Source organism: Cololabis saira, chromosome 23, assembly GCF_033807715.1.
Source record: "Cololabis saira isolate AMF1-May2022 chromosome 23, fColSai1.1, whole genome shotgun sequence".
Classification (NCBI taxonomy): Eukaryota; Metazoa; Chordata; class Actinopteri; order Beloniformes; family Belonidae; genus Cololabis; species Cololabis saira.
In genome coordinates, this window is record NC_084609.1 from 25,013,863 (window position 1) to 25,038,770 (window position 24,908).

Here is a 24,908-nt window from a genome sequence, read left to right on the forward strand (position 1 = left end):
ACATTTAGCATGGCCTGACCTTTGACTCCTCAGATCCTGACATACCAGCTCCATTACACACACACAAACACACACACTTCCACACAAGGCCTAAATCATTCAACAGGATGTAGTTAGAGGGAGGCACGCTGAGGCCCAATCAGCACGAGTGTGTGCGCTCATGTCTGGTCATATGTACTGATGTTTGCCTACATGTCTTTGTAGTGTGTGTGTGTGTGTGTGTGTGTGTGTGTGTGTGTGCGTGCGTGTGTGTGTGTGGAGCAGCACAATCCCCCATTGTTCCTCAGCTGCTACCTTTAACAGGGGCACATTCCTGCACCAGTCAAACCAGATGAGGAGGAGGACGGGAGAGAAAAGACACAGGAGGAGAGGAAGATGAGGAGGAAAAGAGGAGAAACGCAGCTGGAGGTGGCGGCGGGGGGGCGCGATGGGGGGGGGCGTAGGGTGGAGGTGAAGGAGCCGCGGCTGCTGACCCGCCGTTTGACCGTTAGGGGAGGTGAGAGCCACGTGTACGTCCTGCCTCATTCGCCTCCACGCTCTCGCCCGTCTCACCCACCTCCACTGCCCACCGGCGCCCCCCCGCGCCGCCGCCTCCCCCGCCCCACCCCCGCGCTCCATCCATCCGCCAACAATGAACAATAAAGGCAACTGTCGGGAGCGCTGGCTGCTGGAAAAATAAACACGCCGCTGTCCTAACTCACAGACCCACCTTTGTAGAGCCGGAGTGTGTGTCCGTGTGTGTGTGTGTGTGTGTGTGTGTGTGAGACCAAAGCTGACCAGGACAAGAAAGAGCCTTGTGTTAAAAAACGCAAGACTGTTCAAACAGGGGGAGAAAGGGTGTGGAGGAAGGGGGCAAAAAGAAGGCCAAAGGGGGGGGGGGGGGGGGGCCGGAGTTGCAAAGGTGAAAAGACGGATCAAAGGAGTCTTTTTGTGCAGCTTTCTCGTCGGGGTTAACGTCCCCTCAAGCACACATGCACTAGTGGAAACACAGCAAACCCGGAGCCGTCGGCTGCGAACAACGTTCACCTTCAGGCGGAAGAACACAAGCCGTTTCTTTCTTCCTATACGCTCGAATATGCGTTTTTCTTTCTTCAAATCAATTAACCAGAATAAGAATCCGAGAAAACTTCCTGAGACGAGGTTTGGAAACCAGCAGATGGCTCGTTGTGACTTTCAGGGTTTCCCTCGGTCGCCCCATTAATCAGCCGGCGTCGGCTTGTTTCCTCTAGCCGCCGCGAGGCAGGCGGGTGGATCGATAACTGGTTTCCTCCGCTGGTTCACACACATACCACCGTAGGCAGATTACTGCAGCCGTGCTTACCTGCACGGGCCGAGAGCCACTCTCCCCCTCGTCTCCTCCACACACACACTCACACACACTCACAAACGGGGTAATTAACCAATTTGTAACAATGTTATACTTGTCACTGCGTTTGCACTGCTAATTAATGACCTCAGCTGCACTGATAACTCCTCCTGGGTAGGAGGGGAGGAGGTGGGAGGAGATGGCCGAGGAGAGAGAGAGAGAGAGAGAGAGGGGGGGGGGTGATGAAGAATGGAAGACATAGGAGACGAGCTAAAGTTTATCCACATGGACACGATAACCTGATTACTGGAAATAACCCAATAAGTAAATACAGTGGAGTCGATATTAAGCTAACTGAATCAGGGGCCGGTGAAGTATTCCCTCCGCGCAGGGGTTTGTAGTAACCGCATTCCTCCAAAAAAACTGGACATGATTTGTTTGGCGAGCATCCTTTTCCAGCCACCGAGGATAACTTACTTTTGTTGTTATTGCTCTTAACTTCTGTGATAAGTGCATCTGCTGGAAAGTCCTGCCTCCGTTTACTCATCAGATTATCGGGTTCAGACGCGACCACGTAGGACAGCACGTCCCCGGTTCATCAATACTCTCCATAACTAACGAATCAGACCCCTGAAATGGTTTATATTGAAGCCACTTGCAGATTATGAAAGTACAAGCAGAGAGTCTGAAAATAAACAGCTTCTTTTTATTTTTTAACAGCAGAGTTTCGATCTAATTTTACTAACAAGCAACATTCTTTCTTTTATTGACAACTCCTGATGTTGTTCCACCGAGCAGGACGGACGGCTGCATCCCAAAGATCCTCAGTGGGATTAAAGTCCATGTGGGAGCCGCTCTCTCACAGTTTGAGCTTGATCCCGGCATCGTCACCGCGACGTATTCTCGTGTCATCGGAGAAGGAAAGACAAGTCTCCTGATGAACGATGATGATAAATGTGACATATCGCCTCTGCAAACCTGCACCGGGGATGACAGTTGCATCAATCCATCAACTACTCCTGTTACGCCCTCATCGCTCGGGGACGGGGCCCGTCTGGGCTCCTCAGACCACACGAGCGATTCTTTGCTCCTCACTTCAACATTTAGGCAAAAATGAAACCCATTTCTTTAATCAGTTACCCAACTGTCCTTTTCTACTGTGCACCTCGATCTACCGAGCATCGTTTAACGAGAAGAAGAAGAAGCTCCTCACCGCTTCAGGAAGGCTTCACTAACATTTTAATCACTGCAGTACTTTTCCGATTGTAGCCTCTTCACTATTTGCTTAGTGAAATTCAGGTGGTCTTTTTTTTTTAAGGTCAGGCAGTCTGGTGTTTACACAAGCCATGAAACAAGCAGATACTCACATCGTATATGCAAAGAAGACCACAGTGTTTAAAGAAGGGTTAGGTAATTTGCAGGTGAAACAATCTTCTCACTCTTCAGCTTCTCCCGGAGCAGATTTGATGTTAATGACTCTCATTATGGGCATATTTATTCTCGCAATTGCGAGTACGTGCTCTGCAGCGGGAGCTGCATGGGGCCTTTCACGCCAGCGGGGCAGGGGACGGCGGCTCTGAGACACTTTGTTCCCCACAAAAAAGCTCCTCAATGGACTCCAAAGGGGGGGGAAAAATTAAAAAAGAGTTGATGCACTGGCATGCAAACACCCACACAACAACACCATTAAAGCACACTGGTGCATCATTTAGCTCCGGCATATTTACTCTTCTACAGTCATGAGGACGTTCACACTTGAAGACACACACGAGGCTCTACGGGCCGCCGCAGACACTCACACGTATCCAGCTGTTGGTGTACGGTGGGCCGGGCGGGGTGCCCTCACGCTGAAATGTCAGCGCGGTGGGGAGCTGGGAAAAGGGGGTTTGATCAATGGCGCCACCCCCCCTCCGCCCCCCCCGTCCACGGCCACGCTGCCGCGTGAGGCTCTTTGATTACATATTGCTCTGCCTCCTAATGAAGCTCGATTACCGGGGGAGAACAACGGCTCTGCCCCGGAGTTACAGGGAATAACAGCCGGCCTCCTTCACCTCTCTCATCTTTTCCTTTACTCTCGTCTCGCTGCTGCCATATTCACGTTTGACTCTCGGGGTGTTGAGAGGAGGTGATGTGGATGAAATGAGTTGATTACCACCAAGACTGAGGCCGAGCTGAACTTTCTGACACGCCGAGGAAAAGAAAAGCGCATTTCATCTCTCTGCAGCTCCGTTCATCTTTAACCTCGTAAAGGGTTAAAGCGCTAAAGGTGGAAGTGGCTGTTCTGGGGGGGGGTTGGGCTTAGCCTTCAGCTCTTGGTTAAAGTTTTAAACTTCCGCCTGAACAGCTCCACAACTGCACCTCCAACTCAGCTCTAAGGGGGGAAAAAAAACCAAACCAGCTAAGTCTTTTTTATCCCTAACACCTGGTCTGGTTGAGATGTGAAAGAGTCTGGCAGAGAAAAACATGAGCAAAATTATCTCAAGCGCATCAGAGCTGTAAATCAGAAAGTCGCAGCCAACACGAAGACAATAAGTGATAGTGTTGTTGAACCTCCGCAAAGTCCTCCACTGCTGTTCCACCAAATGTGTCGCAGCAGCGGCGAGATCTCAACCAGGCTGCACTTGTCGGTGAATCAGCTGTCGGGCTCCGTCGTCATACCTTTAATCTCTCCAATGTGCCCTGAGCCCATGGCCAAAAGTTTATCCTTCCAGTCCTTTGACAACAGCCTCTCAATGCTGGGGGCCTCTGTTCAGGGGGAAAGGGAAGGAAAGGGAAGGGGGGGGGTCGCAGGGGACAGGGAGAGAGAGGGAGAGAGAGAGAGAGGGTTTCAGTCGGCTGGCCAACATGACAATAAAGCTCATTTAAAGTCCATTTGCTGTAATAAAGGCAGCGGCGGCTCAGCCTAATGGCCGCATCAGCAGGAGAGAGAGGGAGCCGAGCTGGGAGGAGAGAAGCTGGTAATCGAAAAGAGGGAGAGCAAATCTGGGGAAAAAACAAAATCAAGTGAGCGAGAGGGAGAGAGAGCGAGCGAGGCCAGATAAAGAGGGAGACAAGTGGAGGATGGAGAGAGACGGACAGAGAGAGGCTTTTCTCGCTCTCACCTGCTGCTAGAGAATCATTAGCCCTGTGGGCCCTGAGACAAAGAGGGCCTTAATGCACCCGCCACAATGGACACATTATCAGCGAGCGCTTTGTTCCCGGCGCACACGCCGCACGGCGCCCCGCGCGCACACGCACGCACACTCACACACCATTAATTACAGCCCTAACTATGGTCACACTTGCACACAAATGTTCACGCACACGCAGTGGGGAGGGAGGAAGTGTCACACGGGAGAGCACATGCATGGGGAGGCTCTAAACGTGCACATGTGTGGCCCAGGAGACACACGCACACTTGTTGGCTGAAATAATACGACTGTGATGCAGCGCTCATGAAGGATTTAGAGGTATTTGCACTTTACGTCTTATTCTCCGTCATTTCAGAGGAAATTATTCCCATTTTACGAAAATAAAAATTGTGATTTCCAACTTTTTAAAATTATTTTTTGACTCAATACCTGACTAAGGTGGAAAGAGATCCAAACAAACCCGGATCAGACAAAACTTTAGTTTCTCAACACATCAAACCTGCTATAAAAGTAGCTGGAACCAGCTGAACGCCCCGCAGCTACGACCTGAGCGCCGTAGTCGACCTCTGAGGCATCGCTACGATGCCAGTTCAGATGCCAGTGAGAGGGAATAGGTTTTACATCTTCATAGAGTCGGATTAACCCCACCTAAACACCTCTACCGAGGATTCACATGGGAAAACATCTTTCTTTCCTGTTCATCCCTCTGTTTCCCTTCTCCATTTGAGCAGTGTAAACGTGGAGAAATGAGCAGGAGGAGAAGAAGAAAGACATGTCTCACAAACCCCCTGCAGCAATAAAGCGTGTTTGAGAGTGTACGTTTGCAAAATGGTAATTAATGGCAGTCTGGTCATTAATGTGAGTAAACTTGTGGGTTAGTCTGTAAAAATAAAAATGACAAACTGTGTATAAATAGTAGCTAACTATAGGTAGAGATTGTAGTTTGATTGACAGGTGGGCATCTATTTATCTATTTCTATCCATTCGTCCATCATTAACTATTGTAAACTATTTTAACAAAGCCAGAACGTTCCAGTAGTTTAGGTAACGGCCGTCTATATCTGTGTTTGGAACAACATTCATATCTTTTATCTTATTTATTTTGCAGAGCTGCAACATCTGAGTCCAAAGTGCAGTTTTTACAAAGTTCCCCAGCTTAGCTACTCGTGGGAAGTTTATGGAGATTTACTGTAAATTTCATGCTCCTTTGCATGCATGCGTGTGTGTGTGTGTGTGTGAGAGTGTGTGTGTGTGCATGCGCCTCCAGCCTCCCCCGAGGCCTGAATCAGGTCCTTTCGTCTGGCATCAGGACAAGAGCACAAGAGCATTCGCGCCCGACTGATCATGATGGACACACACACTCACACACACTCAGACACACACAAGGCTAAAGATCAATACTGAGGTTGAAGCCAGGACCCCCCCCCCCCCAACACACGTTGTCCTTGGCCTGTCCTGTCCTCACGTTGTCAGCGGTGCGGCAGACTGAGTCCCTGATGCGTCCCGCCGCTCTCCGGTCACGAGAAGCCGCCTCCGCCTCCGGGGGGGGATCGGCTGGGGCATCGGGCGGCGGAGCGACGACGGCGGGAAAAAGCCGGAGCGCGAGCGTGGATGTACGGAGAATCTTTAGCAAGAACAGGGACGAGTGAAAGAATAGACGAGTAGAAAGAGTGGAAAAAAAGAGAGAGTGCCCCCCCCCCCCCTGTCTGTGACAGCTGTCTCACCATCACCCCAACAGGTGCTATTAGCCCCTGGCACTCCTTCTCGCTCCCTCTCTCTTTCTCCCTCTCTCTCTCTCTGTCTCTCACTCTCATCCCCCCTCCTACCCCTCCGCCCCCCCCCCCCTCCCCCCCACCCAACAATGACAGAGGCTTTTAAGCCAAAGAGGCCTGACAAGTGAGAGGGAACAACAAATGGCAGTGTGGCCCGCTCCCTTTCCATTGCACTCTCTCCCCGTCTCCATCTCCTAGTTATTATTTTTATTTATTAACAGGGCTGAGCCATTGTCCCTGGTGACAGGGCCAGGGCCACTTTAACTATTAATAAAAGCCAAGAGGCTCTTTCATTGTGTGGCGGACGGCGAAGTGGGGAGGAAATGGGCAGGAGGGAGAAAGGAGGAGAAGAGAAAGGGAGAGCGGAGATGTGCGAGGCTGGCGTCCTGTATCTTTTGCCGTGATGTTGACACAAACTTGTGAATCTGTAAAAAGGTTATCCCCTGGAACTGTCACCTCTCAACAAATGTCACTCCAGCGCCCGTGTTTTCGCCTCTGCTCGCGGCCCGAAAACGCTCCTGACACTCCGATACAACAATAACAACCTGTCATGCACAAATCACTGCTTGAAAGCCTCCTTTCACCTCTCTCACATCCAAGGATTTATTACTTCATCTCGGCAGATGGAAAAGCACCTGATTCACATTTCAGCTCCGGCAGTCGGGTCGGGGGAACCAGGCGAGCCGCTAAAGTCGCCAATTATGGCCAAAAATCACATAATAAAAGGAGGACAGGACAACAGTTTCCATGAAAAACACGGGCGCGACTCCCTCTCCCCCTGACGTCGTTGATTGTGTGTGACGGTATGGGTATAGGTCTGCAGCGGGTGAGGTAAGCGAGCGGTGCCCACGCAGGGGCGTGAGCCACATATGTGCAGGGTGGGGTGCGAAGCAAGGCCCTCCGCCCACCTCCTGACCAAATCGAAGGGTGAGGAAATCATTGTGCAAATGTTTCTTTGTTCATGTTAACCTAATAAGAAACAGTTTGAAGCTTTTCTTTCCCTCAAAAATAGTTGCAAACACGGATAAAGGAGTTTAGCTGTCAAGGTTGGTGAAGATGGACGACCCACACGGACCAGAAGAAGAGCCAAGATTGACGGTTGGAGTCTGCTTTATATCAAAAGATGCAACGGGATGGTGATAGTGAAGTGTTAAAGAGTCAAAAAACCCGAGGAGGATACAAGGAGGATAAAAGGAGGGAACCACAAAAGGCTGATTTCAAAACTGCACACTTTGCACGTGTACGTTTGGGTTTTATCGAATGTGGTACGCAGTATTCAAACCAACATAATCTAGATTATGTAAATAAATCTATTATCTCACATACTTCATCCCATAATGCAATGGGCCATTACAGCCAGTCACATGACCCACTTCCAGTTATGGGGTACAACTACAAGTGTGTAATATGTTGCATTGTACTGCATCCATCCATCCATCCATCCATCCATCCATCCATCCATCCATCCATCCATCCATCCATCCACCCACCCACCAAAATAAAACACCAAACTAAGCTGAGGAAAAATGTATAAGACTTTAAAAATCAAACAAAACACTGCAGCATCCACTTGTTGGAGAGTCCTTACATAAAACACCCCGACCCCGGATGTCTAGGTCTCTGGTGCATCATTATTACTCCACATTTCTTTATATTCCCGCTTGGCATCGCTCGGCCCTCCGACTGATCGAGGCGGATTAAGCGTTCTGAAAACCTCCTTCCCTTGTTTTGACTGTATTGTAAATCAGACTGTTAATCCTGCTGCGTTTTGTATTTTCGTGTGTAAGCGCACGAAGTCATCCGAGGGTGACGTCCTGATTCGGATCCCACATGGCTGAGGAGGATTCTGGGAAAAGCAGGAGGGGGAAAACTCTGACAATAACTCTGGAATCGCTGGCTATTATTTTGGCTCATTGGCTCAAACGGAGTCAAGCTGCTGCCCTGCAGCCGAGCCAAAACAACCCCGTCCACCTGCCGAGCGAGGGAGAGAGGCGCTGTGCGTGCATGTCTGTGTGTGTGTGTGTGTGATACGGCGAGCTCCCATCCAGCTTTTGGATCCGCGGCGAGTTTTGGGTTCAGAAGCTGCTGGAGAGGGAAGGAGCGAGGGGAGGGGACTGAGCCCCGGTCCAGCTCGCTCCAAACGGCCCCACAAACAATACCATCCCTTTCCCTTCTCTCACTCACTTTCTATTTTTCACTCAGACGTTTTGCCCTGAGTCACCGCGAAGCAGACAGCTATATTTTTCCTATTATCTCATATTTGTGAAGACTGGAGACCTTTAGAGGAAGAGGGAAGGAAAGGGGGTGTGTGGAAAGACGGTGGGGAGGAAAGAAAGTGAGAGAGACAGAGAGCCCGGGCCCTCGGGTGTACAACAAAGAGACCTCTGTGCCAGCGCCAGGCCCAGCCGAGCTCGGAGGAGGGTGGAGGATGAAGGAGGAGAACCAAGACAAGGAGGAGGAGGAGGAGGAGGAGGAGGAAGGCGCACAGGAAAAGAGCCCTGGCTTGGGACCTGTAGCTGCTGCTTCCACCGCCCCCCCTTCAAAAAGAAAAAAAAAAAACAAAAAAAAAAAACACAGGCACCACATTGACTTAGGCTCGGGCAGCAATGGGGGAGGCTCCAGCTACCCCCCCCACTCCTCCTCCGTCCACCTTCCTTCTCCCCCCCCGAACCGAGCAGGGGTCAGCGTTGAATAAGCAATTATACGAGCACTGGTGGAGTTTGTCTAAGACCGCCACCCTGAACACTGAAGTATTGAGTCGGCAGGACGGAGCGGCAGGAACACAGCGAGGGGCTGAAACCGAGGGCGACATCTGTGGTTTCAGAGAGGGAGAGAGAAAAAAAAAAAGACGAAGAAAGAAAAAGAAGCTCGCGGCAACGACAAACAGAAAAAAGCAAACAAAAAAAAAAAAAATACGTTTACTTGTGGCCAAAATTATTACGCCATAACCAGATTAAGGTAAATCCCGGCAACAGTCATATAAGCACGTAAACAAGGTTATCTTAACTGAATTACGCTGGAAATCAGAGCGGCAGAACAGATCTAAATTACTCATCATCTTGATTTAAAGCCCCAGTCTGAACCGTTTCTGACAAAACAGCAGACAAATTCACTTAATGTTTCCTGACATCAGCTCAAATACAAGACGGATAATAATAATGTTAATTTGGCTCGTTCAGAATCCCATGAAAGCTTTAGTCAAACTTTTGCCTTTTTAGTCGGAGCCCGTGCGAGGATGGAGATGTGCGAGGAAGCACCTTAAAAGAAGAAAAGAAGCCGACGGGTTTTACTCTCAATATTTCACCCTGAACAGAAAGATTAAGTGTTAAGAGTTATAATAAATAAAAAAGTTGACTGTTGCTACAATTCCAATAAAACGAGGTAACTTCAGCCTGACGGCAGTAAAATAATTCAGCTTCGACAGACTGCATCTTTCATAACGTGGACATGTTCAAAGAAACTTCAGAAAAATGTGAAATACACTCCTCTCTTATTTACGCCCGCTTGATGTTGCAGCTTTCGCTTTTCAGTCTGGCCACCCCCCCCCTCACGGCGACGGCGCCAACATACGCCATTATGAAATGATGATGTTGATATTTTGATGATCAATTCATGTCTGGTTGAGCTGGGCCATGTGTCTGCACACATTTTCACCGAATCCTTCTAAAGACGGTCCAAATTGCTCCAAAGCAAAACGCGGGGGCCGTGCCAAGATTTTGGACAGTATTTTGTTTAAAAAATAAATAAATACATGAATAAATGAAATAAATAAATAAGAGAACAAGGGCGCTATACGGCAGCTTGAGGGAAGAGGAAGAGCTGGGAAGAGGGAGACGTATCAAAAAGCTTTTTGTCCACCTCGCACCACCACCTCCGCAAGGTTACTTGCTAAAAGTACCAATTACTGGCTTGTTGTCGGGGAGAATGGCGCTTGGCAACAGTTGCCGCGGTGGCTGAGCCTCTGTGTAAACATTAAAATCTCACTCCCCATCATCCTTCTCCTCCATATCCTTACTTTCTACCCCCCCTCCGCCCCTCGTGGTGCTCCCCGTCTCCCACCGAAGCACCAGCTTGCAGCTAGGAAGGGACAGGAAGAGACGTGTGTGTGTGTATGTGTGTGTGTGTGTCGGTCTCTAGTCGATCTCAGCGTCCACTGTGACTTTTCATTCAGAAGCTGCTCCAATTTTAGTTATTAATAAACACCCAGACCACTCGGCAGACTGTGGGGGTGAGGTTCGGGTGGGGGGGTGATCAGCACGCACACACACTCGCGCGGCGACAGGAAATGAAATAAAAGAAGTTGGCCCGCGCTCACACACCGAGCAGCATCGACCCCCGAGAGTTACGAAGCTGTTGTTCACCTTGTGGAGCGATGGGGGGCGGGGAAGTTCACAGTGTCTTAACACACTTTTTGAGTCGTTACACTCGTTAAAGGGAAACTGCAAAAAACAATGACTGCACCAACCCTGACGTGTATCTGGGGGGGTAAAAACGGTGAAAAGGAGCAACTGTGCTAAAAAAAAAAGAGATTCAATTATCACTAAACAACAGATGTAGAAGGATATTTATATATATAATTCTTTTAATTCTGATATGAGGGACTGTGAGCGTATATAGCAACATGCTTCCCTGAAGTGTGATGCTCCAATAATAGGCGGCAGCACATGAACATTTACAAGGGTGTCAGTCAACAATTTCATAAATTGAAAATCCATTTATCTGAATACAGAGTTCTGCCCTTCACTCCGCTGCCTTTCCCTAACAGATGGTGTTGTGGGTGCTTATGTCCAATTTGATTTGAACCAAACCCTCAGCCAATTTTTACACTGGCATGAAATCTCGGCGAGCCAGATCCGCGCACTGGCAGTCAGAAATAGCAGCGGAGAGGGCGCGACCTTGCGAAAGAACGATGAAGGGCAAAATCTGGAGCGCCGTTCGAGAAAGTCGCCGGGAAAAAGTTTCCTTGTTGTTTTTCGTTTGTTGTTGAGCTCCCTCTACGCCCCCCCCTCCTCCCCTCCTCTGCATGTTTTTCTTTTTTTTGTGCCGGGCTGCAGAAATTAGCGATGCTATCTTAATGTTGTTTTTTTTTTCCCTTCCTTTGCAGGACTCGGAGAAATGTTCCTTTCACACAACACAGACGCACACAAATGCACCATTTTCCCAATTGCCTTTGTGACCTCCATTATCATTATATGGTGTTTGATAGCATCTGGACATTTGAATCTGCTGTGGTGCTAATTCTGCTCAGCCCTCGACGGCCGCTGCCACCGCACCTTATAAGGGACGAACTACGGGAGCCAAAACAGATCTGAAGTGTCCGCTGCGGCACCGATAACTCCTGAATACGACGGGATAATTGCCCGAGTAACAAACGGAGCCTCACCAGAGACTTTTGAATAGATAGCAGGGGCCCAGCATGCAGCGACGGGACCCGTTTGAAGCCGCTGCGTTACCGTCGTCAGGTGACGATCCTCGATCTCTTTCTTAAACACTTCTCAGACTCTTTTTTTTGTTTGTTTGTTTGTTTTGTTTTTGCTCCCACCAGGAATCTGAGGCCGGCTCACATGCCCGAGAGGTCACGGAGGACTCATCGGCTAATCTTTCTACCAAACCATGAAGAATCACTGAAATTAAGTTTTCGGCAACAATTTACTTATTTGCAAATCCAAATGCAATTTGCAGACTTGAAATTTCGTAAACTTTATGGAAAAATCTGATTTATATCAACAACCTGTGGAGAAGCCAAACAGATAAACAGAATAAATAAATAAATAAAAAAGAAAAAGTCTCCTTCATCGAGTTAAGAGCCAACCCATTATCTTTTCTTTTCTTTTTTATATTTAAGCGCGCGGACATCCCTCCCCGTCAAGAGCATCCCGGTGAAGTGGGCCGAGGCGTGCACGCCGGTTAGTCAGTGCACGTCCGTGCGCGGGTTGTGCACAGTGGGCTCAGGCTGCTGTAATGGAAAACGACACTTGCAATCTGTCTCGTGGCAATAACCCCTCTCCGGCGCTCTTGTCTTCTCGTGCACGCTCGCTGGCGCGTGCGCGAGGGCGGTTCTGTCACTGCAGCAGCCCCCGGGCCGTCCTTGTCACTGCACGGCTTTATTGCATCACTTTAATGTGACAACAAAAGAAGACATTGTGTATTGGGCCTGTTGTGCGGAGACGGGGAATGGACCCACGCATTAACTACGCTGCAGACAGACACACACGCACGCACACGCACACACACACACACGAGCAGGCCGAGCAGCATTTCTCTTGCGAGTCATGACATTTTTCGTCTGCCTGTCAAAGCAATGACAGAGAGACAGACAGAACAGCAAGACGCTCCTGACACACTAATGCTGTTTTGCATGTTGGAAGTCAATTCAAACTGTGCTGAGCCGTGACTTTAACCTCCTCCGTGCTTGTGTGTTCATAGGAGTGCATGGGCGTTCACGTGTGTGTGTGTGTGTGTGTGAGAGAGGGAGAGACTGATGGCTGAAGACTGTTATTTCTGATGCTATCATAGTTTTGGCCCCGTCTTGGCTGTTTGATTGACAGTTGGCTTGGCTGTAGAGTGGCTCTGCTTTGCCGGACGGCGGAGGCGGGACCCGCCTATTCCAGTTAACGCAAACGCTGTTGACAAGCACAAACAGACGCGCGCGCACACACACACACACACACACTTCTCCCTCTGTTTATGTGTCATTTGAATCTCTGTTTCTTTTTTTTCTTCTTCGTTTGTTCCATCTGTGCGTCGATTAGCTCGAGACAGACCGCGCTGCCGAGCTTTAAGAATAGCCCACATTGTCCCGTGTCCCGCTCAAAGACAGGAGGCCAGACATGTGAGAGCCATTAGACCAATGGCAACAGCAGTCCAAACAGCGCAGGAATGCTCTGCTGACTAACATGTCTGTTTGTGTTTGTATGTGTGTTTGTGCGCCGGGCCTGTTGGAGCCTTACGAGTCACTGTGCTCCAATTATTCACTCACGTCAGTGTCTCTTCTTGTAAATCTTTCCCTACTCCCAAGTTTTCCTGGCAAGAACTCACCACTTTTAGGCGAAGGAGGAAAAAAAAAAAGAAAAAAAAGTTTGATTGGTTGATGAGATCTGCCTTGTCGATAGCGGGCGATGCTGCTGGTTGGGTCAAATTTAGATCACTTAGCCATCTGTGGCTTACAAATTGGAGGAATAAAACTCAGACAAATTAAATGACAATTTCAGACTTGGTCAAAGTATTTGCTGCATTTTATCTGTCTGATAAAAAGTCGTCGTCATAGTTTTTTAATACAGCAAATGGGAGAATGGCAGACACAACAAGAAAAACAGCTATGAAGGACCAGATAAATACGCTTGGGACATTTGATTAGCTTTACCAATTTCACTTGGGTATGCCTGTCACGCTCTGAAAGCTCACAGCTTTTAACACGTCAGTGTGAAGGGTTCAGCGGCATCTAGTGGCCAAGCTGCAGATTGCAATCAACAGAATTCTCTTCAGGTGTAATATTTCAGCATTAATTATTAATACTTCAGCTTCAGAACCTTTGTTGCTTCTTTTTCTTCCTCTTTTCCCTGAATTTTCCGGTTTGCAACTCAACTTGCTCCCCATTCAATGCTAAACCTCAACGAAAACACAGGAGGAGCACAATAAAGTTGATACATGCAACTTGCAAACATTAGCCTAAAGAAAATTATGAAGCTAAATCTACTAAATATTCAGACACAAAAAAAGCAAAATCTTGAAGTAGGATGATTTCTTTTTTTTTTTAACCATTTTTCCATAATTTTCAATAAGGACAAAATTAAGAGATTCTTTATATATCTGTCTTTATCATCTACTTGTGTCGATTAGTTTTATTGCTACATCCCGTTTGCCTCTACAAATCCCCTCTGGCGGTTTTTATTTTTGTCCTATACATTCCTGCACTGGACTGCCTCCCCTCATTCCTCATCCCATCTTCTCTCCAGAAAGCACACATGACTCTTTGAGTGGGCTAATTGTCTTAACAATATTTGGCTCAGCGGAGACTGGAGCCGACAGTGGGGTATGATAACCTTGGGACTAATCTAGTTAGCGTAATTCAACAAATCCAACAAAGTGGACGAGGAGGGCGTGATCTGCGGTGAACTGGGGGAATATCATCCAGTAGGTGGGTTAAAAAGCAGCTAAGAGTCCTGCGTTTGTCTGTGTTTTGATGCAGTGAACCGATACGGAGGTGGGCCTGGGAGGTGGGGGTGGCAGACAGTAGGTCCAGTGTCAGAAAGTGTGCCTGATGTGTGTGTGTGTGTGTGTGTGTGTGTGTGTGTGTGTGTGTATTCATTTGGGTGTGAGGACCAGCACGCCCTAATAAACAAGAGTCCAGTGTCTCAGAACGGACCACTTCCTGAGCGGAGAGCGAGGTTTGAAAACAAACGTGAGTACATGAGCTCCGCTCTTTAGAGGGAGGCAGAGAAACAAGTGTCTTACACAGAGAGAAAAGGAGTGACAGACAGCGAGAAGGAGGGAGATAAAAATACACAGGATCAAATCTGCCAAAATGACAAGACGGCCGGTGGAAGGCTCCCCGATACTTTGTGAATGTGTGCGCGTCGATGTGGTTGAGACACCAGCATGACCACTCCGAACGTGTACTACCGCCATCTGACACATGCAGACAAGGACGCCTGCAAACTCCACCGCACCGCTGACACACGGCCAATCACCGGTATTTATAGATAATCAAGATTTTGCTCGGAACGTGATTCAACAGCAAAAATCCACACCAGGTCTCAACAACCGACGAGAAACAGAGAAACAGGGAGGAAGGCAGACCTGAGAGACGAGGAGAGCGCTTAAAAAAGAGGAAAATATGATAGAATAAGTCCAATTATAAGTGTTTTTGTAACAGTTGTAGCTGTTTCAGCCAGCGACGCTTCCCCCCAAGCCCTTAAGTTTGTTCTTCTAGAGTTAAACAGGACACGAACGTTAGAAACAAACGCTACCATCCAGACACAAATATAAAACTGGATCCAAGCAAAGGTCAGCAAATCCTGATGAACTCGATAGCCTGGTATTTCCAAAATATTGCTCTAAAAATAAAACAAAACAAGAAATAAGTCCAGCTCGAGTGAAAACGTCTCAAACTCCATTTTTCCACTTCAGTTCAGTTCAGCTCTGTTTTGCAAACTCGAGAAAAAACACAAATCAGCCAAAAGTCTGTGTCTTCCCAAATCTGTTGGAGTCTGCAAACACAAGTTTCCAACATGTTTTTACAACTCATTAAAAACAAGAATATGTCATAATTCTCTCGCTAAGCCCCAGATGACAGACAAAACTGTCTAATTTGAGAAGATAAAACTGTCTTCCCGCCCTTTCGCTGACCCCGGCTGTTATAAACCGAACTACTGGAAGAATTCATTTTCATCAGTCGAGATCAGTCCCATGAAGTTCTGGGGGATTCTTAAGAGTCTTATTTCCTCTCTGACAAATGCCCTCATCCTTCAGACTCTGTGCTTCTGGCTTTTATTGCAGCTCTTCTGGCAAACATGTCGTCGGTCTCAGAGCTGGTTCACATCATCACAGTTATTTTATGTAACTTTAAGCTCGTAAAAGCCCACGGAGGACATCGTGAAACTGTTTTACTGAGCGTCGTCGCCATAATGAGATGTTAAATGGAAAGAACGGAGAAGCCCCTCTTTAAACAGCAGAATCTGGCTGTGTACGCGAGTCTTTGGCGACTCGAGACGAGCTCCTACACTTCCACGGTGCGAGGGTTGTGTCGCTGAAGAGGCTGCAGAGACACGCACCTGGGTTATTGACAAGCCCTGACAAACAACAGCTGATTTGCTTTGTCGGTGCTATTATGAACCCCCGAGGCCATGTGCTAGCGGACGCGTGCGCGTTACTTCCATATGAGTATGTCTGGATGCTGGAGTAGGAGTGTGTGTGTGTGTGTGTGTGTGTGAGAGAGGTTGTGTGTAGGTGACAACTCCAGCCCCGAACTGACTGGCATCTGGCGGTGGCAGTTGTTTCAACAGCTGAGCTGACAGCATTAATCCGAAAGCACCCAAATCAAAAGGAGACAACACCTGTTCACCGCTCCTGAGCCCAGCCGAGGAGGAGGAGAGGAGGAGAGGAGAGGAGAGGATGGAGATGGAGGCGGGGGTCGGCCGTGAGGTATGAAAGGGTGGCAGGGAGAGAGAGAGAGAGATGGAAGGGGAGCGATTAGGAGCAGGTGGAGAGAGCGGGGGAAACAAAAGGAGAGGGGAAGAAGGTGGCAGAGAGGAGAAATATGGATAAAGATAGGGCTGAGGTAGAAAACAGGGGGATGAAAGGATGAAAAATTAAAGAAGAGGAAAGGATGAGAGACGATGGGGTGGAGAAATAAGGGAATGGAGAGGAAAAGACGACAAGAGCGGGCACGCTGCCAGGCAACACACGCTCTGCGCTCTCTCCCTTGAGCGGAGCGGAAAGGGGCAGCGGGCCAACCGAGGAAGAGGGTGGGGGTGAAACTGCAACGGGAAGGAGAGAGGTGGAGGGATGAATGGAGGGAGGAGAGAAAAAAAAAAAGGATGACTGGATTTGGGGAGATGGAAAAATGAAACAGAAATCCATCCAGAGGGGCATGGGTGGTGGCAGCGCTGCTGGCCCGGCAGCTGTGGAGCAGGAGAATGCAGGGAGGGGGGGACTGGTCCGGGGGGGGGGGCTAAGGAGATGGTTGTCTCCCAACATCTGGCTCAAATAAGGCCGGGTCAGCCAGTGGGCTCTGGTCGCGACCCCTGAGGCGGACAATATAGACACCGCCACTTCATCTAGGGGTCCCGCCCTCTGACCAGGCAGCCAGGGGTTAATCAACAAAGGCCCCGCCGCTTCAAAGGCTGACAAACAGGCCGGCCGATGAGTGACCAGCTGAGCGACCAGCTCCCTGGCCGGCTCAAACAATGTCTCACCAGCAGACATCCCTTCAATCAGCGCCGCCCTGCCAGATACTTGATAACGGGACGGGCCTCCTCGTTAGAAGTCTTCCCCGACGCGCAGAGACACCGAGTGACTTGTTGCTCCTGCGCAGCGAGCTTTCAGCGTAGTTTTGACTCTTTGCTTATTTCAAACAGGTTTTCGTCCCCCATGCGCTCAGACAATTTAAGAGCAGCTTTGCAGAGATGCTCACCAATCCCACGCCTCCAGTCAGGCCCGTAAAGCCCCTTTTACATCCATGTCAGGCCTTAAATCCGGCACCGGACCCTGCTGACATGTGCAGCTCTGATGCTCTCACATGTGTTAGCGCTGAGTAGCAAAACTGCTCTAAGCAGATTGTGCTACTTTGTACACAAGCCTGCGTGGATTATACATGGAACTCTGGGGCGTGGGGTCCTTCACATGTGATGACCAGCAATATGTGGAATTTAAGGTGGAAACACAGAATTTAAAGTATTTACAGTAAACATTAAAAAAAAAGAATTGCAAAGGAAAGCAAAAACTAGTAAGGTTTATAGTAGATTTTAGTTACATCGAATCTAAAGAAAGGCTTAAATAAAGCACTCCACCAAGAACCATCACTGATAGACAGATGACACGACCACATGGTCATTTTATACTTTACTAAACCTTTTACTGAGCACTAAAATAAAGAGTTACTTTCCCCAATAACATTTAAAATTTGACTGTGCAAGAAAAAAAAGTCTAATGTTAACTGTCCGAGGCCATGTTGACATCTCTGGGCTCGGAGGCATCCAGGAGTCAGATTGGTCAGGGGAATCACAAGGCTGAATCAGGGTCTCTGACGATGGTTATTTAAACTTCTGGCAAAGGCAGCATTAATCCAAATAAGTACATTCATCCGTTTTTAGCGTGTTGCCTTCAAGACCACATTTGAGTATTGGACCAACACCCTGCACGCATCGCAAAGGCGTGGCCGAGGAGGAAGAGGATCGCAGTCGAGGACGAGCGGTGAATGAAAAAGGCAAAAATGGCAGGTATGCCGTCGCAAACTTTAAGACGTGCAGGAAGAATGTTACAAAAAAAACAAAAAACAAATCAATGGAAATGTTTCATTGATTTGTATCCAGAATGCAGGAACACCTTGTAAAAGAGTGACGGAGAGGAATGGCAACATTACAAACCACTAACAAATACAATTATGGATTTATATTAGCGGATGAAACAAAGCTGATGAGAACAAAACTGATAAAAAACTTGTATTTATTATGCAGTTTCCGTTTGATCTCCCCCTTTTCTGATTCGGCTACCACATACAGGTATATTACTGTACGTTCACGTGAGCATCACAATCGGTCGTTTATCTGGAGGTAGCAGGAAGTTTTATATGTTGAGGCCAGGTGACTTGCTAATAATTTACATACATGTGCAAGAAATAATTCATAAATACACCGCAGGTGGAATAGTAGTAGCATTGTTTGGGGTGAGCAGAGTCATAAAGTATCAATGGATTCCATTGATTACTTACGTAAAAACAGTTTACATACATAACGTTTATGTCCGCACAACTTGTAAATAACTTCAAGCGACTCCGGCAGTTATCTAAAGTTTAAAGGAGACATCAGAAAGAGCGATACCTTTTTACAGCTCGTCAGAACGAAAAGTCATTCCAAAATCTGACAACCACCTACTCGCGAAGCAACTCCTGGTATTTCTACTTAATTAAAGATCGTTCTTGGCTGGCTCGCAGTCGTCATTCCTCCAGAGAAGCAAAAATGTTCGAGGCTGCAGTTATCTCGCCTTTTGTAAACTGCTTAAACTCCAAAGCAGCAATTTCTTCCCACGACGTTCCTCAGAGTGTTTGTGTTGCCCAAGTGCCACAGTTAAAAAGTTTGCAGATTTTCTTTTTTAGCATTTCATATCCTTTTGATTGAGTAATTGAGGCACAAACGAAAGTCAGCGCACTCTGTACAAAACTCATTAATCTCGCGGGCATTTTGAGGCATAAAAAACATTCCTCCCAACTCTCCATGGGAATGGGAGAAAAGACGGAGAAAGGAAAATAGCAGGAAAAAAGAAAAAAGAAAAAGAAAGGAAAACAACAACCGGGTGTGCAAATGAAGGGAGTTTATGAGAAAGCTGCGTAGAGGAATCATCGGCTGATTCGGTCATGGGACGCTGGGCTGAATGGAAGTGAGTGAGAGGATGCCAGGACCCGGACGAAGGGCTGGGTTTATGTCCACAACTCACGGAAACACACTTTTACCCACCTCTTGGTCAGGTATCACACAGTTACACACACATGCACGCACACACACTACTGTAGGACGAGCAGGCTGTGAATAGGTCCCATCAGCTAAGCTGTGGAAAGCCCGGCTGATTCATGAACCTCCAGCTTTTGTCCTTAACTTAATGCCGCACCGGGGGGGCCAATAACACACACATAGACACACACACCTTCAGAATAACCGCAGGACCCTCTCTGCTCCGTCAAAGATTAGAAATAAAGAAGCTGGGGCACTGGCCCCCCTCAAAAAAAAAAAAGAAAAACCACACACACATGCTTACTATTCATCCCCTTAATATCACTCATCTGCGGAGGGAAGAATGGCGGAGAGGAGTTTCATCCCCAACGATTGTCTCGTGCAAGGCTGGCGAGAGAATGCCACGTTGAAAAGCAGACGCGAAACAATTCAATAAGAAAAGTGACTTGAATGCGCCTTTCATCCGACCAACAATGGCCCGCCCCACAATAGGCCTCAGGTTCGCCCCATGACGTTGCCTTTTTTCTCCTGCCACAAAGGGGGGAGAAGAGGAGAAAAAATGGGGAATTGACTCGATTTGAATTGTGAGCCATGTCCGCGATGATCCGTCTGCGACGACCCCCGAGAAGTTAACTGACACAATGACACCCGGAGAACTGGGAGGAATGATAAATAAAGAAAAGAGCTGGCGAAAAAGCAGGAACTCTGCATCTGCTCCGTTTCTTGTAAAGAGTAAAAGAATGTCACTTCCTTTTGAATAAAAGGGATCTCATGCAGCAACAGAGTGCTTCTTTCGCTACCGGGTCAGAGAAGAGTTAAAAGAAGTTTCCGTCCGACAAACACAGTGTCAAACCTCGTGGACGCTGAGAATACATTTAGAAGCTTTTTCTAATTGCTTACACTTCTTCTAATATCTGAGAAAGAACCCCTCTCTTTTAACGTCCCCCTCTGGTTCGCCTCACTTTCTTTTTCCCAGCGCAAGAAGACTAATTACTGCAAACAAAGCCTGCGAGAGTCCCGTTGAACTTTGTGTTAAGTTATACAACTAAGTTGCGTACGAGGACTGGAAGTCGCATAAAGACGCCCGTCCATTCCCACGCTGGCCCTGTGAACCTGCTGCTGCTTGTGTGTGTGTGTGTGTGTGTGTGTGTGTGTGTGTGTGTCCGCGCCGCCATCCTCCAACTCCCCACGGACGGGTATGTGCGCCTCAAAAATCTGATGACTTACATGCCATTGTTTGTGGTGAGCGTGCGTGTGTGTGTGTGTGTGTGTGCATGTGTGTGTGTTTGACATAACCCCCCAGATAGCAGAGAAGAAGAGGGATTAAGCAAAGCGAAGAGACGGAGGAGGGGGGGGTGGGGAGGTTGCGGGCTGATGGATGGATGAACGAGAGACTGCCTCGATCCCTCCACTTCTCCGAGCTCTTTTTTCCCGTCTCCCTTTCATTCCCTCTCTCCTTCTTCTTGGCAGAACGTATCCGCCCTTCCCATTGTCAGCCATTGGAGTGTAGGGAGGCGTGAGGGACTCCAGCCCCGGCGTGTTTGTGCAGCACAATGGCCTCGCCTAAGTGCTGTCCTATAAAATGCCTCAGTGCTCTCTAAAAGCCGGCCCCGGGTTCCCCTCCGCTCCTTGAAAACAGATAAAGTTCCTGCGATGGACATGTGCGAGCATGTGTCCACGAGCTTGCGTGACATCTTTCCTTGGAGTCGGCGTGGAAAGACTGGCGACTCGGAGAGGCTCGGGCGCAGCTGCTCGGCATCGTAGCGCCGGGCTTAAAGGCTGCTGGCGTGGCCGTAAAACTGCAGGTGTGTGTGAGCCTTTGTGCTCAAATCAAGTCTATGAAGTGTGGATGTAAGGGTCTGACCCCGGAGCTGAACCCCGGCTCGGTGAAAAGAGAACAATGACATCTGTTGACCCCGACAAGAGGAGCACCAGAACATGACACACATTCACTCTCGGAGCAGAGTAATTGCTTTTACTGTCGTCCGCAGCCATAATTCAACAAAGATGTGTTAAAGGAAACATTACATCTGGTCAAAAGTTGATCAAATTTCCTGAGGTCTTGATAAAATGTCTATTGGGCCCTGGATTTAGGTGGAGGAGCCTATCCCCACCATGCAGCTCCACTCTTCTCCTCCACATTTGAAAGCAGCATTACAGCTTTGTGCCACTCACTTTTGAGGAACAGAAGTAAAATGTGAAGCTGTGTGGAGATGATGAAAGGGAAGCTGGGTAATTTTACTCTGACTTGGGTCTGTGATGTCACAGTACCCTGAAAAAAAAACCCCAATCACTGAGTGGCATCATTTCAGGAGCAAAAACTTCAGAGACAGCCAGGCTGTAACAGTCACTTAACACGTCCAAACACATGATCTAAAGCACATCTGATGTATTTATTATCATTATTTTTCACACGTCTCCTTTAACTCTGATCTAATGCACTCAGGAATTGGTAGATGTTTTACAAAACGGCCTTCTAATAACTTCTGTTTCCTGTTGTTCAGAGGAAGTCAAGATTGCAGTCTGGTGAAGAATATCTGATACAAGTTCAAATCGTTCCAGTAATGGCATTTAAACCAAACGCATCGCGCAGAGGCTTATCTGGATACAAAAACATGCCCGGCAGTTTCTCCAAAACACAATTTAGGACCCCTGTTTATCCCCGCGTCCAGCTGCGGCTCCGCTAAAAGGGAAGAAAGCATAAAAGGTCCCTGAAGGCGGCGGAGCCCCGGCGACGGGTAGCCGCGGTCGGGCGGCAGAGGGTCAGCAGACGGGTCCGGAGTCGGAGCTCAGCTGGCACTTAATGCCACTTTACGACGCGGCGCCGCCATGCAGCGAGACGAGGAGGAGAAGAGGAGGAGAGGAGAGGAGAGGAGGAACGGGGCTGAGTGTCTGGTGAATGTCCAGGGCAGTGAAGGCACCACTCCAGGGGCAGAGAGGAACATCTGTGCCCCATTTAGTGGCATTTCTCCTCCTAATTCCTCCCATCTATCTATCTATCTATCTATCTATCTATCTATCTATCTATCTATCTATCTATCTATCTATCTATCTATCTATCTATCTATCTATCTATCTATCTATCTATCTATCTATCTATCTATCTATCTATCTATCTATCTATCTATCTATCTATCTATCACAATCATATGCTGTAACAATGCACCCTCCAATAATCATATCTACCTCATTCTGCTGCACCTTTCACTTAAAAAAAATTGGTATATATGTTGATAAGAGCTGTCATTTGTCATAACTATGTCTAGTTATCTATCCATCTTTCCATCTATCTAGTGATTATTAGTCTGTAGGAGGTTAAACGGCCGGTCCAAAGGACCTGACGGGTCGTGTGTGTGAAGCCGTGTCCCGTGAGTTTCAGCAGAGTCTCCCTCTGACCCCGCGCCTCCCGCGACGCTCTGCCCTCTGCTCTCATTATCCCACATAATCTCACACACACACACACACACGCGCGCGCACACACACACACACGCACACGCGCACACACACACACACACACACACACACCGCTGCCTGAGTGCCAGGGCATCCTCCTCTCCTCTTCCCTGTTGCTCCTGAAGAATTTATTAAAAGGTGCACGTGCGTGCGCCGGTGCATCTCGGGGTAGCAGGTGGCCGTTGGAGTGAGACAGAAGATAAATGGAGGGAGCGGGGGAGCAGTGGAGCCTGCTCGGGCCGGGCCATGAGGGACGGGACGGCTGGTCATTTATTAGAGCCCGACACACACACAAACACACACCTACACACACCGTCCACAGAGAGGAATTCTTCCTCCTCCTCAAAGACCTGCACATCTGCACACATGTGCTGTCGCAAACACCTATGCAAATTGGCGCGTGTGCACGCTCCCGCGGGCTCCAACACACACGCTGACCCAGTATCCGGCACTCGCCATTCATCTGGTCTAAGTAGAGCAACACTCGCCACAGAGCAAATCTCTCAAACTTGTGTGACTTGGTCTGTGTGTGATGTCTCGCTCAGGGCCTGCCTCCGATACGCTCTCCGTTTCAAGATGTTTGTCGTTTTCTGACCCATTTTGTGCCTTTGTCCTCCCGTTCTCATCCCTCCTGGTGTTAATGTTCCAACGCCACCAATCCGTGTGTGTGTGTGTGTGTGTGTGTGTGTGTGTGTGTGTGTCATCGATCCAGCTGGAAGCGCTGTGCGAGGAGGAGAAAGGGAGACGGAGCAGTAATATTCCAGGCCTTTCATAATGATTAAAGCCTTCATTAAATTTTCATCCCAACCTGCTGTTTTCTGCTAATGGCCTTTGTGAGCCGCGCAGCCAAACAATAGCTCGCCGGGCACAGAGAAGGGATTTCTATCTCGCGTTCAATACCGCCTCATCATTTCCCCTCTGCTTCTCTTCATCTTTTCTCGGCTTCCCCTTTCGTCCCCTTTTCTTACTTCCTTTCTCTTTTCCTTGGCCGAGGTTTTTCTTCCTAATGTCGGGTCCGGAGGGCCTTTTGTTCGCGCGCTTCACTTAAACACAGGAGAGATAATACTCGGGGTCGGACCGGGGGGGCTGCTCCGTGGTGCCACCGCCTGCTAATGGGCGCTGCTGCTCCTCTCCATCGCTCTTTCCTTCCCTTCGCCTCCTGTCTTTCCCTTCTCACTCCTTTTTCCTCTTTCTCCTCTCACCCCCATAAGGCTGAGTCATTATTGTTGTTACTTTTCTTTTTTTTTTTAATACCGTGCAGCCAGTTCACGAGGTCCAGCGAAGCAGCGAACAACCCAAATCACACCTCAATTACAGCTCGGCTCGACAAACAGTCCAGCTTGTTTTTCTTTTTTCTCTCTTCCCTTTTTTTTTCTTTAATGTGCCACAACAGGTTTCTTTATCAACTGGAATAAAAACAACCAGACTGCAAGAGCTGACCAGCTGTTGTGGTGGCTTTAAAAGCCCGACGGAAAAGCCTGAAAAATAAGGTGATGCACTTCTTTTCGTTTGGCCTTTTGCACGTTGGTCTTGTGGGGACACTGGAGTGCAAGACAGCAGCTTTGGAAGCTCTGCATCTGTGTCAGAGGTCTTCACGAGTCCGTTTCCTCTGAGAGACCTCGGACTTTGCAGCCGAGTTGGACCGGGTCCCGGTTCTGGTACGTCTCACCTCAAGCGGTTTGGAAGAGACTCCTGTGTTACTGTGGAAATCAGAGTGTGGATTTGCTCGGAGCGAGCAGGTGTGAGAGGTGATACGTGTGTGTCGGTGAGCGTGTTCTCAGAAGATCTGGATCCTGAGACATTCATGGGTTTTTTTTTAAATGTGAGCACATCATTACGGTGCACACTGCCGGGAATCATCTCGCTGGGCGTACTGAACAGCAAAGTAAGCAATTTGCACAACGAGAGAGGTAAAAATTACTCATGGAAGAACAACAACAACAATAACTCTCTCAGTCCGACACTGACACAGCCTCGTGCTACTGAGCATGCTCAGTGTCAGGAAGCCGGCGTCAGCTGAGGAGATTATGTTACTGTAAAAGAAAATCAGCAACGGTGGGTCAGAACTTGATATTCCTAC

The 24,908-nt window shown here is 48.4% G+C and overlaps 1 protein-coding gene across 16 annotated transcripts in view; it reads right to left on the bottom strand.

Moving 5' to 3' along the window:
- Positions 1–24,908, bottom strand: part of sox5 (SRY-box transcription factor 5) — a 240,364-nt gene that overhangs the window by 40,476 nt on the left and 174,980 nt on the right. For 14 of the 16 annotated variants that reach the window (XM_061714126.1, XM_061714137.1, XM_061714133.1 and 11 more), the window contains one exon: positions 3,965–4,051. The exons of the other annotated variants lie outside the window; for them this stretch is intronic. In XM_061714126.1, coding sequence (XP_061570110.1) covers positions 3,965–4,051 — 87 coding nt within the window. The remainder of the gene's footprint in view (positions 1–3,964; positions 4,052–24,908) is intronic. 16 annotated transcript variants of the gene reach the window in all.